At 39.7% G+C, this 13,955-nt stretch overlaps 3 protein-coding genes across 7 annotated transcripts in view; 2 read left to right on the plus strand and 1 right to left on the minus strand.

The window, feature by feature from the left end:
• fibcd1a (fibrinogen C domain containing 1a) lies at positions 1-12,490 on the minus strand. 4 transcript variants are annotated; one of them, XM_088428109.1, is made up of 9 exons: positions 12,391-12,490; positions 7,498-7,511; positions 5,420-5,498; positions 4,019-4,131; positions 3,277-3,649; positions 1,870-2,196; positions 1,545-1,641; positions 700-879; positions 1-588 (listed from the first exon to the last, which is right to left on the minus strand). In XM_088428109.1, exons 3-9 carry the CDS (start codon positions 5,495-5,497, stop codon positions 329-331), a joined length of 1,428 nt encoding a protein of 475 aa, XP_088284235.1. In that variant the 5' UTR covers position 5,498; positions 7,498-7,511; positions 12,391-12,490; the 3' UTR covers positions 1-328. The 4 variants fall into 4 exon arrangements, with proteins under 4 accessions (XP_088284235.1, XP_088284253.1, XP_088284229.1 ...); XM_088428127.1 differs by lacking the exons at positions 7,498-7,511; positions 12,391-12,490 and adding an exon at positions 5,678-5,829 and having other exon boundaries at positions 1,870-2,006; positions 2,079-2,196; XM_088428103.1 differs by lacking the exons at positions 7,498-7,511; positions 12,391-12,490 and adding an exon at positions 5,678-5,829.
• On the plus strand, positions 6,915-9,563 carry LOC148429014 (uncharacterized). The gene is made up of 5 exons (XM_088424014.1): positions 6,915-6,946; positions 7,522-7,680; positions 9,131-9,284; positions 9,349-9,439; positions 9,505-9,563. Exons 1-5 carry the CDS (start codon positions 6,915-6,917, stop codon positions 9,561-9,563), a joined length of 495 nt encoding a protein of 164 aa, XP_088280140.1.
• Positions 9,797-13,955, plus strand: part of LOC148429015 (regulator of G protein signaling 3-like) — a 14,825-nt gene continuing 10,666 nt past the window's right edge. Inside the window, exons 1-5 of one of the 2 annotated variants that reach the window (XM_088427794.1) lie at positions 9,797-9,879; positions 10,277-10,345; positions 10,803-10,863; positions 10,992-11,100; positions 12,805-13,061. In XM_088427794.1, the coding sequence (XP_088283920.1) occupies positions 9,803-9,879; positions 10,277-10,345; positions 10,803-10,863; positions 10,992-11,100; positions 12,805-13,061 (573 nt within the window). In that variant the 5' untranslated portion in view covers positions 9,797-9,802. Of the gene's footprint in view, positions 9,880-10,276; positions 10,346-10,802; positions 10,864-10,991; positions 11,101-12,496; positions 13,062-13,955 lie in introns of those variants that run through there. The other variant, XM_088427811.1, reaches the window with a different exon arrangement.

The following is a 13,955-nucleotide window of genomic DNA, read 5'->3' on the forward strand; positions in this document are numbered from 1 at the left end:
AAAGGTTTTTAATGACAAATCCATCAGCTCTATGTTCAACACATTAAATCATTCACTGCTCGCACATTAAAAATGGATCTTGAATGTCTACAGCTGTCGTTGGCGGTGAATGAGTTAATAAGTTTTGTTGTTTATAGAGCAATCCAAAGACACAATAACAGGCTTGCAGCTAACAGCAAAATAATTCAATGAACCACATGGCGGAAGTGAAAGGGCAGCAGTTTGACTGCTCAATTCTTTTCAAACTTCAGATTTGTATTTAAGATGTTAATATTGCAAAGCTGAGTCCCTCTTTTATGTCATCCACATTGTTGTAAGAGGTGAAAGGTCAATTGCGTTTGGGCGAAGGCCGTATCTTCATCTCTGTGAATCTCAGAGAGTACTGCCAGCCGGTCCAGCTGGACCACTCCACGCCATCAGCATAAGAAGCGTGGCCTCCTCCCAGGTACTGCCCATTCAGGTTGGATGTGTGACAGTTGCGGTACCACCAAGCGCCCTGGTAGTACGTGGCGCAGTTGTTCTCAGATTGGTCCCGGTCCCGATCTTTCGTGGTGAACTGCATCCCGGAATGCTTAAGGAGGGAATCGCCTAGAGGGCACACAAACATTTGTCTTCCTTCCTCGACTACTCATTCGCTTCTGATTGTTTTTATTGTGTGTGTGTGTGTGTGGGGGGGGGGGGGGGGGGGGGGGGGGGTACCTGCAGTTCCTGAGTAGCCGTCCACTGTGAGCGGGTATCCGTCCTCCTCAGGGTTGACTGAGTCCAGGCCCACGGAGAACTCGGCATAGTGAGCGTAGGCCGTCGCGTTGTCGAAGTCGGCCATGTCGATTCGCAACTCGTAACCTCCTGATCGTGTCAGAGCGTAGATCCTCTGTAGTCCTGAGATCGTAAAACGCGGCAACATAAAAGTTGACGTTTTAGACTGTGTGCTCAGAATTCTCACTTTAAAGTTATTTCACACTTTATAGATTCTGACTTCTCTGAATGTTTGCTTGAAAGCTAACAATTTAATCTGATTCTTAATATAAACTAAGTCTGATTTAAAGTCAAAATACCGACAATATTCTCAGAATTCTAACTGAATGTCAGAATTCTAATATTATTCTCAGAAATGGGACATTAAAGTCATTTGCAGAATTCTCACTTAGAAATCGGAACTCTTACTTTTTTCAGATGTCTAAAGTCAAGATTCTGACTTTATTCTCAACATTTTCACTTTATTCTCCAAAATTTCACTTTAAAATCAGAATTCACACTTTAGGATGAAAAAATAGTCAGACTGAAAATAAAGTCAGAACAGTCTGACTTTTCTCCGGATTCTCAGTTTAAGGCAAATTTCTTATTTCATATATAATTGAATTAAAGTTAGAATTTTTAGCATGTTGTTAGAAGATACGAGTGAAAATCCTAACAACGTTTATTTTTTCCCTGGGCCTTATGTCATAAATAAGTAAATTTCCCCAGGTGTTTGAGTGGTTAGGCGACACGACCAGCGCGTAGCCCTGCCATGTGTGCGCTCATGTGCATTTGTGTGCATTCGAGACCTAGCCAGTGCTCTCCCGTCATTGTTCCAAAGCCGTCTCGATAAGCATCCCAACCACGAAAGAAATTAACTGAGCCATCCTGTCTTCTCTGGATCACCTGTGCAAACACACACACATGCACGCACACACACACACACACACATCAGCCTGGCAGCTTGAGCTCTGCTGTTTGCCTTTAAGTATATTAGCATGATTAGCTAATTAGCAACGATGTGTACTGAGGTGACTGGCTAATAAGCTCACAGTGTCGAGTCAACCTTAATGAACACATCACAGCTAAAGCTTTATTGTGATTTTTTTTTTCTTGTTGTGGTGAAGCACATACGGTCCAGCCTCCGCCATTCGTGGTCAAGTCGCAGTAAACCATGAAACCGTCAGGTTCGTGGACAGGAAAGATGGAATAGACTCCATTTATGGAATTTCCTGCCGCCATGACCTCACTGCAGTCTCTGGGCGTGAGAGCTGAAGGGAATATTCGAATAAAAAAAACGTAAAAGATGACGAATGGAATGCGCTTGAAACATGGCGGGCTACCTTTGCGTTTGTCCCTGTGGAGTCTGCCCATATTCTCTGTCTCCCTCTGTAGGCTGGACAGGGAATCTGTCAAAGCTGAACTGAGTTTTAGGATTCCCGCATGCTCATCTGACAGCACCTGAGCACAAAGATAAACATTTTTCCAATTGGAGGTGCACTTCATCATGATCATATTTCATATGAACTGATGTGATGCTTTGAGGTCACAATGTTGGACCAGGAGGTATGTTGTGCCAACGTAGTTGACAGAATTCTCGCTGTGATCTCAGAATTCTGAATTTATTTTAAGAAGTCCAACCTTGGTCAGAAGTCTTTTTTTATTTTCCGAATTCTCAATTTAGTTGGAATTCTAACTTCTCAGACAACTGACTGACCTTTTTGAGTAAAGTGAGAATTCTGAGGTGAAGGAAGAATTCTAAGAATAAAATCCAAATTTTTGGTTCAAATAAAAAACTCTAAGAGTAAAATCAGAATTTTCACTTTGAAGTCACAATTCGGACTGTAAAATATTTGACTTCTGACTGACTTCTGACAGTTTGGATTCTGAGACTAAAGTCAAGATTCTGAGAATAGTCAGAATCCTGAGTTTAAAATGAGAATAAAGCTAGAATTCGGACATTAAGTCACGCTGTAAGTCAGAATTCTGAGAGTAAATTTGAATAAGTAAGAATTCTGACAGTAAAGTCACTGTTTAGGACTTCTGACTAACCAGAGAACAGTCGACTTCAGACTATTCTCGGAATTATGTATTTGTTCTCAGAATTCTGATTAAAGTGAATATTTTCAAAATTCAACCTTCAAAGTCAGAATTCTCAGAATAGTGCCAATTTTGACAGTAAAGTCAGAATTTGTAACTTTTTACTGACCTCTTTGACTGAAGAATAGCATCATAATTCTCACTTTATGCTCAGAATTTAGTCAGAAATCTCAAATTCTGACTCTATAATCAGAGTATGAGATAAAACCACAGAGTTCTGACTTAGATCTCATTTAGAATTCTCAATTAAATATCAATCAACAAAGTCAGAATTTAGACATTAGCGTAATATTTCTGGTTTAAAAATGAGAGTCCTTCATTTTTTTTCTTCACCGGACCTAATCCTCTCACTTATAAAACAAAAAGCAAAAAATATGTGCTAAATAAAGAGGGAAAACCATCCAATTAAGTAAAGCCGAAATGGGCAATGCGCTTCCTCACCTGAGCGATGCGGTTCTGCTGGTTCTGCAAGTGTTCCAGTCTTTGCTCCAAAACCCCTTGACCACTTTTTAGGCCCTGCACGTCCCGCTTGAGGTCCCGTGTGTGTCCCGTGGCCACCTTGACCTCCTCTGCCAACGCGTGGACGCGGCCCATCTCCTGCCAATCTTCAGCATTGCGCGTGCTGAGCGCCCGTATTAGCGAAGTGTGCAGCGTCTCCCATTGCTCGAAGTGGCGGGCGGGGTCAGGACAGTTAGGGTCCACGAAGATGCTGATGGGTTCGCCGTCGGCGCCTCGCGACACCGTCACCAGGGCGCCTGACTCTTTGGGATTGGTCGAGATGACGGGAGCAGAGGATGAGGCTTCGTCTCTGTGACTAAATTGGAACGAAGAGAGCACTGAAATAATTCATTCAATTTCATCTCCCGTGATGTGTTGTGCCTTGGAATATTGAGCTACAAATGTTTGTTACATCATCTGTATTTTCTCTACTGCTGGTCCACATTATGGTGAGCTAGCGTGCCATCAAATTATTGAAAAATTGAAAAAATGAAGTTAAGTGTTTTCTGTAGGAAGGCCGTGGAACACCAGCGATTCAGAGTCCCAAACAGTAGGTAGTGATGATGCCCGATAAAGCTTTTCAGCTTTTGCCATTTACAACCTTTGTTTTCATTGGTTGAATTGCCAGAACAAAAGAAAATACTTGACATCATGAAAAAAAAGTAGGTTTGTGTGTGCACCTGACCTGCTGATGAAGGGCAGAGGGTAGTGGTTCACATAGAAGATGGTGGCCGTAGCTGTGCCGATCATCACCACGATAACCAGCAGGATCGCCCACAGAAGGAAACTACAGCATTTCTGAGCACAGAGTGTGACAAATGCTTGCAAAGTGAAGGTCAACGTTTCCTCAATGTCATGTACCAGCGCAAGTGCGAGGCAATGACATTTCACTCCCCAGCACGAGCTTGTATATGAATGAACTAACAATGTCGCTTATTTGTTGTAAGCTGAAGTGAAGCCAATGGCGGCCATTTTATATTGCCGCCTGAAAACATGGATGTGTCTACTGCGTTTTCACATTATTTATGGCCTCTATGATTTTTCTCTTATAAGGTATATCTGTGACTGCTACTGAATGAGCCACTTGCAACATGTAAGAGGCTCCTTTATTTATTACAATAAAACAAATAATGAACAAGGTTTGCTGGTAGTCAAAATGTATCGTGATTTAGCAAAACAACAAACAATTTATTTGAATCAAATGTAGCATTGGTTTGTGGTTGCGCTTCCCTGACTCAAAAACTACTCGGGCACCTTTATTTAACATGCTTATATAGCTTGCTTAGCTATCCTTAACCCCAAAATCCACTTTTCATTCACATAGTCTCCTGGTGAGGCCACTTTTGAGCGCCTCCCTCAGCCTTATAAGATATTTTGTTACTTTACTTTTTATATGAAAGACACTTTGCTGAAATAATTTATAAATATGAATTATAATCAGCAAGTGATTCGCTCCAAAACAATTTGCTGAGTTGTTTTTACTGAATAACTTTAAAATGGTAGACAAAGGAACAAATAAATGTTTCTACAAATATATATTTTTTGTTGAAAATGCTGCAAAGCCAGTTTTCACATTAGCAAAACTTTGGTTGACTCGCCAATTTTCACATTTTGTCAAAATGTCTTTGCAATGTTGAAGTCACTCAACTTGTGTTTTTAGCTATTAACCGTCTCTTCAGGCATTAACTCAGTGAGGTCGCCATGGCGACATCTGCTAAAGATTACAAGCGCTTGGACTGCAGATTAACACAAATTAGCTGTTTGCTTCTTCTTCTTTTTCTTTGACCCCAATTTGCCTTTTTCGTCTGCTTTCAAATGTCATGCATCTGCTTTAGCAATCAGCTGTTATTTGCTGACTCACGATCATGATTCCAACTGGTCTTGGTTCTAGCCCTGAGATCAGTCCTGAGGCCGATACTAGTTTTAAGTTTTTGATCTCAATAAAACATGCACAATTTTGGCTTTGTTGAAGCAAATTCACATTTTCTGTCATTTTTTGGGATTTCCTGTCTCAGCATACACACATTATCAGTCAACGGCAAGAAACTACTAAATAGTTTTTCTAGAAACAATGGGCAGCACAAACCTTGCGTTTGCTTGATCTTCTGCCGTCCAGCTCCGAGCTGCTGTTATTCATTACTGTCCAGTTGTCATTCAGCATCATCCTGGAAAAAAACCACAGAAGAAAGGAAAGAAATGGAAAATCAGGTAGCCAAAGTATTGAAACATGCCAAAGAACAAGTCAAGATTTCATCTCCTAAAATGATTCCTGAAAGTCTCCTTTCCTCGTTTTGCGTTTTTCCTCACTTAAGCCAATTAGAAAATAACTAAGGAACCGACTTACTTGTCGGCCTTACAGATGACCCCAGACAAAGATGATCGATCTGACCTGTTGCCCACCGAAAAACTGTCACATCGTCATGACAACAGACGACGGCAGACTTGGAGGGAGAGAGAGAGAGAGACAGAGAGAGAGAGAGAGAGAGAACGTGCCACTCTCCGGCCAATCTTCTTAGATCAGCTCTCAATCTGTGAGGATTGACTTGAGAGTGACAGATTAACAAGGGCAATGTGTCACCCTACACACTTATATGTCACACGCACACACACAATGATTGCAATCATCTTTACTCACAAGTAGGGTTGTCATGAATTCTAAAGCAATTGTATTAATTAATATGCAATACTAGTTGCTTTTATTAACAACTGTTGGACTGCAGCAATGATTTGTTTGTTTTATTTATATTTGGAATTCCATCGATCAACTGGAAAAAACATATATTTATGTATGTGGGTGTGAGTGTGTGTGTTAGGGATGATAGGTGAGTACCAATATCTGATATCACTGCCGATACAAGTCTTATTACGCAGTATCAGGGTCATACATATACATATACATATACATATACATATATATATATATATATATATATATATATATATATATATATATATATATATATATATATATATATATATATATACATGCAGGCCCAGCTGGGATAGGCACCAGAAAGCCAGCAACACAAGAGTGGATAAGTGGCTACAGATAGAGAGAGAGAGAGAGAGAGAGAGAGAGAGAGAGAGAGAGAGAGAGAGAGAGAGAGAGAGAGAGAGAGAGAGAGAGAGAGAGAGAGAGAGACAAGGGATGTTTGCAGTTGTGTGCGTGTGTATGTCTGTGTGCATGTGCGTGTTGTTGCCATGGTGACGTTTAATGGCAAACATATGCCAGTGGGTCTAGATGCCGGGTGTTGAAGTTTTGCAATAAAAGTTACAGCCGGAGCATGTCCTCGTGTAAAACTGAGTGCCCGCTCAATCAAGTCCTCCAAATGTCCTTACAGCCTGTCCAACATGAGACTTTCTCTTCAGGGTATTGGACCTTTCAAAAAACGCGCGTGCAGCTTCAATAGATTTTACTTTGAAAGTGCAGGCAGGAAGTCATTAAATTGCTTCACATTTTCAAAAAAGGAAAAAAAAAAGTGGCTAGTTTGAGGACCTTCATTCAGTGTAGCAGAAACAGACAGAAGAAAAATAGCAAGAAAAACAGGAAGGACGAGAAGAAAAGGAGAAAAACAGGAGTTATGCAGGCTTCTTCATTGCACAGGAACAAAAGGTAAGCATCAACCTGAATGAAACAACTTTGAATGGTACTACTTGCTATAATGCATTTATTTGCAGGACTTCTTTTGGGAAAAAAAACAGAAAACACTTTTGTACTCTATTGGATGTTGTTAGGCAATGAAAAAAGTACCTTGATTTTGGTTTTAACAGATGACCCTTTTTCCTAAATACTCTTCCTCAGTAATACAAGTATGTCATCTGCAAATCTGTCCGTTTGAAAAATGAAATTGAGCACAAGAATGCCACTTCTGCTTCAAACAGTTTAAAACTTTCACTTTTCAGTTCCATTTGAGCGTGTTTGAAACGAAGGTCTTTTGGAGCCTCATCAAACTTTCAAATGGAATTTGTCAACTTCAATTATCATCTTTTTCATGCTTTTGCCCTGCTCGTTAACTCCTATTAGTGTCACACATTTCTTCCTTGGGATGCCACGAACTCAGAGACACACACGCACAGACACGCACGCACACACACACACACCTTACACACTCACATGCATGCTCACTCACACACAGTGAGACAATTTTCTGTGTGGTTTGTTACCTGATGGTCAGTGTCTTTTGTCAGGTTTTGTGCAGGTGGTGTTCCAGATGAAGTGGGCCAAAAGACACAACGTGGACAGGACACAACACATGGAAGTCCAAAAGACAACAGAAGAAGTGCAAAAAAACAAAGAAAAGAAATTTGTGACAGTCAGCGCAAAAGATCCAGACATCAGAAACAACCGTGAGAATGTTTCATTCAAATTCCTGTCAGGTGGATTTTAACCAAGTAAATTTGACAAAGCACGAAAAATTGTTGCCAAATTTGAATGGGTCCAAAAATTGTCAAGTTCAAAAAATGAGGCTTTAAATAACTATAAAATTTATCTGGGGATCTTCCTGATGTCCACTCTATTTTTTATCCAAATATATATATATATATATATATATATATATATATATATATATATATATATATATATATATATATATATATATATATATATATATATGTCTCAAATGGCTGGAATACTTATATGCCAACTGTTCATCATGGAGCTTTTCTTTGAAGAAAACAATGAGGCACTCTACAGTAGCCACACCAGTCGCTCATCCAGCGAGAGGATAGATTTTTGAGGCACAAGTTTAGCTAGTTAATGTGGTTAACTGCATGTCAAAATAATGGTAATAATTTCCAGGAAATGGGAATATTTTTGCCTCAAAAGTAAAGAATAAATAAATAAATAAATACAACTTGAAAATTCTTTAAGTCCATGTTTTTACAACAAGATTTAAGATGATTTTTTTAATACATTTTAGACAACATATATCTTTAACAAACAGTTCATGGACCTCTGAGGGTCCTTAGCATGTCTAATTAATATAAATGAAATGTTAAACAAATTAATAGCTTCAGCAGTAAATCAAGTTCTTCAAAACTTAAAAAATGAAAAATGTAAAATGTTCATCTATATTTTAGGTTAGAAGAATTCCTTACAAGTTCACTCTAAAAACATTTGGGTTAAAAATAACCCAATTATGCATAAAAAATGATCAGCCCAATAATTGGGTTAATATGACTCAACTTTCCTAATTTTGTGGCTGTCTTGTCATGAAACAGCCCATTTTCTGAAAACGCATAACGTTGTGTCAAATAAACTCAAATATTAGATCTGTCCTTTTTTGACCCATAATTCAGTTATTTTTAACCCAACTGCTTTTATATTAACTGCCAATCAAACAAACAGAATTTCAAAGCGATTTATTATAAGCCATCAGATTTTTAGAAAAGGCCAATGCCAATATTTGTCCAAAGGCTAATAATCGGCCCAACCGAGAGATAGTTAGGTTAATAATAACCGAATTATTGGTCAAAAAAGGACTGACTCAATATTTGGGTAAATTTGACTTCCACCTGCTGGGTTGTGTTACACCAAAAAAACCCAATCATGGTTTCTTTTGTCCGAGACAGCCTTGAAATTGGTTTTTTTTTGGATAAAACTATCCAGAAAGTGGGTCAAGGTGACCCAAATTTTGGACCAGTCCATTTTTGACTCATCATCAGTTGATTTTTGACCCAACTGTTTTTAGAGTGTAGCCACACCCCAAAAACAGGAAACCGGGCTATTGAGCATATCATGAGATAGTTGTTGTTATTTGGACTCTTTTCTGCATTTCCAAATCTTTTTTGTCAGGTCGGGATGGAGGTTAGAACAAGAGCTCCAGTGCATCAGACCAGAGATCAAAGTAGCCCAGATCAAGAAGACCAGGAACCAGACTGAGGGTGGAGTAAAGGCCATTGAGGGAGCTGGTGGATTCAAGGGACAGCCTACTGAATCCTTGGCTGAGGTCTTTTTCAATTTCTTAAAGCCCATCCCGGACCTTCTTCTCATCGCTTCCTGCTTTACTCCAGGTGGATCTTCACATCAAGAGGAGACCTGCATCCCTCAAAGTCCAGAAGAGCAGGAAGACTAAGATCCACCCCTCAAGAATTCGTGGAAGAGGTTTGAATAAAAGCCGATCATCCGGCTTCAAATTGATCAATCAAAGAAAAATCTTCCCCATGTAGGTCAACTGCGCCTGTCAATCACCGCAGAGGCGGGCAAGCTCATCATTTGCAGTAAGTGAACCAATCGGAGAAGAGATGCAGATAATGGCATTCTCATGTGTGACTTCCTCTTCCTGTTTGTTCTTACCTGCAGTCCACGAGGCCCGAGGCCTCATGGCGAATTCTACCCGGCCATGTGATTCCCTAGTCAGAGTGAGGATGATGTCAACATCATGAAGATGATAAAGACCATTCTGGACCTTTATTGATTTATTTATTTTGCCTATGTGAATGTGTGTGTGTTCAGTTGACATCTGATATGAACCACAACATCATAATGAAGACTCCAACAGCAAAGAACAACAAGAACCCAGAGTACAACCACCAGTTCCTGCTGTGAGTTGCACACATACATGCACACACACACCTACACACAAGGATTTTTCTTTCATGGTGGGGACAACCTATTACAATAATGCATTTTCTAGACCTTAACCCTAACCTTAACCAATTCAAGCCTATACTGTAATTTAAATGCAAGTCTTGAGCCTCAAAAAGAGGTCTGAAAGATGTGAGGACCAGCCGAATGGTCTGAACTTTTTGGGCTACCAAAACGGTCCCTACATGAGCAAGAGGTCCCCACAAAGACTGTAAAACTGGGATTTGGTTTCCACCATATAGCAAAAACTATATATATATATATATACACTACATCTACTTTTACTGTACACTTCCATAGGCTAATTATATGTGTGTGTGTGTGTGTGTGTGTGTGTTTGTGTGTGTCTTTCAGGCCTATAAGTGACAATGTCCAACAAAAAAGGTTGACGTTGGCAGTGCTGATAAGAAAATACACCGAGAGGTAAGTCATGAAAAAAGTCACGTTAAACTTTTGAAATGAGCTGTAATTCAGCAAAAAATGGTCCTAAAATATTCTACTCTACTAAAGGAGAGTACTAAACCTTACTTGCATTTTGATATTGCATCATCCATTGACAGCTGACATCTTGAGTGTCCAGTTGTTCAAAAGGTAATCCTAGTGGATTTGGTTCTTGGACTGGATCAAAATTGAAAAAAATGGTTGTTTAATAATGGAAAAAACGATTCTGCAATCTGATTGGATTACAATCCGAGTCTTTATCCAGTACAAACTTTCCATTTGTGCTTTTGCAAACATTTCAGTAGGATCGAGTAAATCAGATATCGAAAGATCCATTACAGTTTAGTAGTAACAAATTATAGTGTGATATTTGCGTGTTTGTCAAATGTTGTGTGCACGGCCGTGGGGTGTTAGCGTACTTGTGTTTGTGCTTTGTCAGGCGCTGTCAGCTGATTGGCTGCATGAGCTTCAGGATTGTTTCCCTCATTTCATCGCTTAAGGTTCATTTCCAAGCTGCCAGAAGCCTAAATACTAAAATTTAAAGTGAATATGTAGCAGGTTAGCAAGAGATCTGCACATTTTTGATTGAACCACGGATACTTCCTGCTTTGCACACGTTAACCTGCAGCTCGTCTCTGGTTGGTTCTACCTCCTGGGGGCGGAGTTTGGACGGAGAAAACACTTGAGGGTGACCTCACAGACCGTCAAAATAATGACTTCACCTTCTAGGTGGCCGGGTGAGTACGATATTCTCAGGAGGTCATGTCATGTGTTGGACAAGTTTGGATTGTTTTAGCGTTAGCATCACCTCAGGAAAATTTGCACTCGGCCCTTTAAATTTTATAGACATAAGAGAAGCGTTGCTTGCAGAAAACATGCTTAACAAGTAAGCATCATCATACAGTTGCACTTTAAGTTAAGGGTGCATCAATTTATGAGTTCTTTTTGTTCTGAGTATTTGATTGGCTCTTTTTTTTAAAGGAGAAAAAAAAAGTTGAACTTTAAAACACAAACTTTAGCAATGAAGTTACTGTTGTGCCCTGGCAATTTGTAATTTCTAATCTGTGATCATAAAAGGGCTTCAAGAGAGTGGTCGATACTAGTATTGCGTTCCATGGTGAGTACTGATAATTTACCGATACCGATAAAGTACTTGGTAAAAAAGGACAGGTCCAATGCTTGGGTCAATTTGACTCAACTTTCATTTTGCTCAAAGCAACTTAAAGTACAAAAATACATCTTTTTTTTTTTTTTTAAACATCCACAGAAGTTGGGTAAAATTGATCCATTGTATTGTGAATTGAATTGTTTTTGACCCAAGAACAGACAGGCTATTGCTTGTCTGTGGCAAGCAACCACAAGAAGAACAGAGCAAAATGCATTTAAAGCATAACATAGTCCAAAATTATCAAAATGATTTTCCATTTGATATCCACCTTATTTATCACGTTTTTTTAAAGTAAATTTTACTCTAAAAAAAAAAAACTACATTTTGTCTCAGTGGGAAAAAGTAACATTTAAAAGATAAACTTACTCACAAAACACAAAATCTCAGTACCTCAAGTGTAAATATATTAGTAATACAAATAATTAATGATAGATGGGTAGATATCATTGTGTCACAATCTATATTTGGACTTTCTCTTGTTTTGAATACATTTAGTTTTGTCTCATTTTATTTCTAGAATATATTTTACTCTAAAGGACTACAGTTTATTTGATCCCATTCAAAACAGAGTAAAAATTACACCTAGATTTACTAAGAAAATGTTATTGTCTTCCAAGAGTAAATTTACCATTTCAAGTTTACTCAGTTCAGAATAGGACCAAATAAATTATTTTTAGAGTAAGAGCTTCTCTACAAAATTTATTGTGTTAGCTTCACCAGAACATGGGTCAAGGCATCACAGTATATGCATACACACATATGTACTATACACACACAGACAGACACACACTCACACCACAAACAGATGTGTGTCATGTGATGTAAAGTGCAGTGATAGAAATAGATTTTAAGTGCTCACCACTCCAAAGAGTCCCCACTGTCGCCATGGGGACCACAAGCTGCTCAGGAACCATGTGACCCTCAGCACACCTCTGTCCTATTTAACACACATACACAAGCACAAACACACAGAGTCAAAGCGCCTCCCACTCCTGACATCCCATCATGACAAGATGTGAAAACGGTCGGTGGTGAGCATCTCAGGACAAACAAAAAGAAGAAGGTTGTCGGCTGGCGACGAGAAGTTGGATCTGGTTCTTGAACGGGTGTGGCAGCATCATCCATTTGAGGATAACTTTGGTGGCGACCATGTTCTGGAAACACGCCACCTGGTCCTGGCGCAACGATCGCGTGGAGTGTGACGATAATCACGATAACTACCACGATTGCGACGATTGGCGTGATTGCGACGATGCTTATTTGCTCGCCGCAGAACTCCGCACCGCCGGCAACTCTACTGCCAGTCTCCCAGAGCGAAAGAACTTCACTGACTCTGCGGCCGGAACCGACAGACCGTCAAGACCGGCACAGCTCGGAACAGCCGGCAGAGAAGCCGGCAGAGACGCCACCCGGGATGGAAAAAGGGATCCCGCCTTGGATCCCAAACGTGATGTCAAACAAGACACCAACTGGGAGATAAACAAGACTGCCAATCGGAACGCCACCCGGGACACCAGAACTCAACTGACGGTGAGTCCAAACTTGGCATTCTCTGGAAATAGTTTAAAAAAGGACTGGCAAGCCTCTGGGATCGGTTTGACCTTTTTGGGCATTTTGCAAATTTTTGCTGGTCCATCATTCAGGATTCGTCATCTCTGCCCCCCTTTTTTTTTTTAAGTTGAACCAATTTGTCGTTTTATTTTACCCACCCTTCCGTCATCATTTCCTCACCACCCAGGTGTTGACAATTTGCAAATATTTGCTGATCTTTCATTTGTCAGCAAAAGGGCCTCCGTCAGTGACGGTGTGACGAATACGCCGACGAACAAAAACCCACATTTCTGTCAATGCTAAGTTAAGCTTTTTTTTCGTCATTAGTCATCTGTCAGCAAAAAGCGCATCAGTCAGTGACATCCAATTCTGATTATTTTAGTTGACACTTTTTTCCTCCCCAAGTTTGAGTTGGTTTTGTTTAGATTTGATTTGTCAGATTTTCTTGTCTCGTTTGTCACTGTCATCTAGTTTGATTGCATCCACCTGTGCTTGTCAAACCGCCATGTCACCCAATCAGGTCCCTCCGACCCTTTGTGTCTTCCTCGTCTCATTAGTTGAGGTATTTAGTTCTCTTTTTCTTTCAGTTATCGTCAGGTTATGCGCAGGACCGAAATACAGGAAGGCAGGAAGTACTTAGGAAAAATAATTCACAGAGGACAAAAGGAAAATGAGGTGCTGGAATGTTTTCAAGAAAAAAATATAAGTATCAAAAAAGAAATCAAGATACAAAGTGACAAGTCCAGCAATAAACTTACCAAAAATATAACCAAAGAGAACTTGAGAAAAACAAGAAACAAAATTTGACTAGGACAAGGACTGTGATGTAACTAACAATGAACTCACCAGAATTGAACAAAAGCAAGGAACTAA

The sequence above is a fragment of the Hippichthys cyanospilos genome, chromosome 1 (genome assembly GCF_059441005.1).
Source record: "Hippichthys cyanospilos isolate Australia breed blue-spotted pipefish chromosome 1, RoL_Hcya_1.0, whole genome shotgun sequence".
NCBI lineage: Eukaryota > Metazoa > Chordata > Actinopteri > Syngnathiformes > Syngnathidae > Hippichthys > Hippichthys cyanospilos.

Bases quoted from the DNA above. Each gene is read 5' to 3' on its own strand.
- LOC148429014 (XM_088424014.1), top strand. From the start codon at position 6,915: ATGCAGGCTTCTTCATTGCACAGGAACAAAAG. The intron at 7,681-9,130 runs GTGAGAATGTTT...CTTTTTTGTCAG, and splicing joins TCCAGACATCAGAAACAACC to GTCGGGATGGAGGTTAGAAC. The intron at 9,440-9,504 runs GTTTGAATAAAA...TTCCCCATGTAG, and splicing joins CTCAAGAATTCGTGGAAGAG to GTCAACTGCGCCTGTCAATC.
- fibcd1a (XM_088428109.1), bottom strand. From the start codon at position 5,497: ATGATGCTGAATGACAACTGGACAGTAATGAATAACAGCAGCTCGGAG. The intron at 2,197-3,276 runs GTGAGGAAGCGC...CTTTGTGCTCAG, and splicing joins AGCAGAACCGCATCGCTCAG to GTGCTGTCAGATGAGCATGC. The intron at 589-699 runs GTACCCCCCCCC...TGTGCCCTCTAG, and splicing joins CGGCTACTCAGGAACTGCAG to GCGATTCCCTCCTTAAGCAT.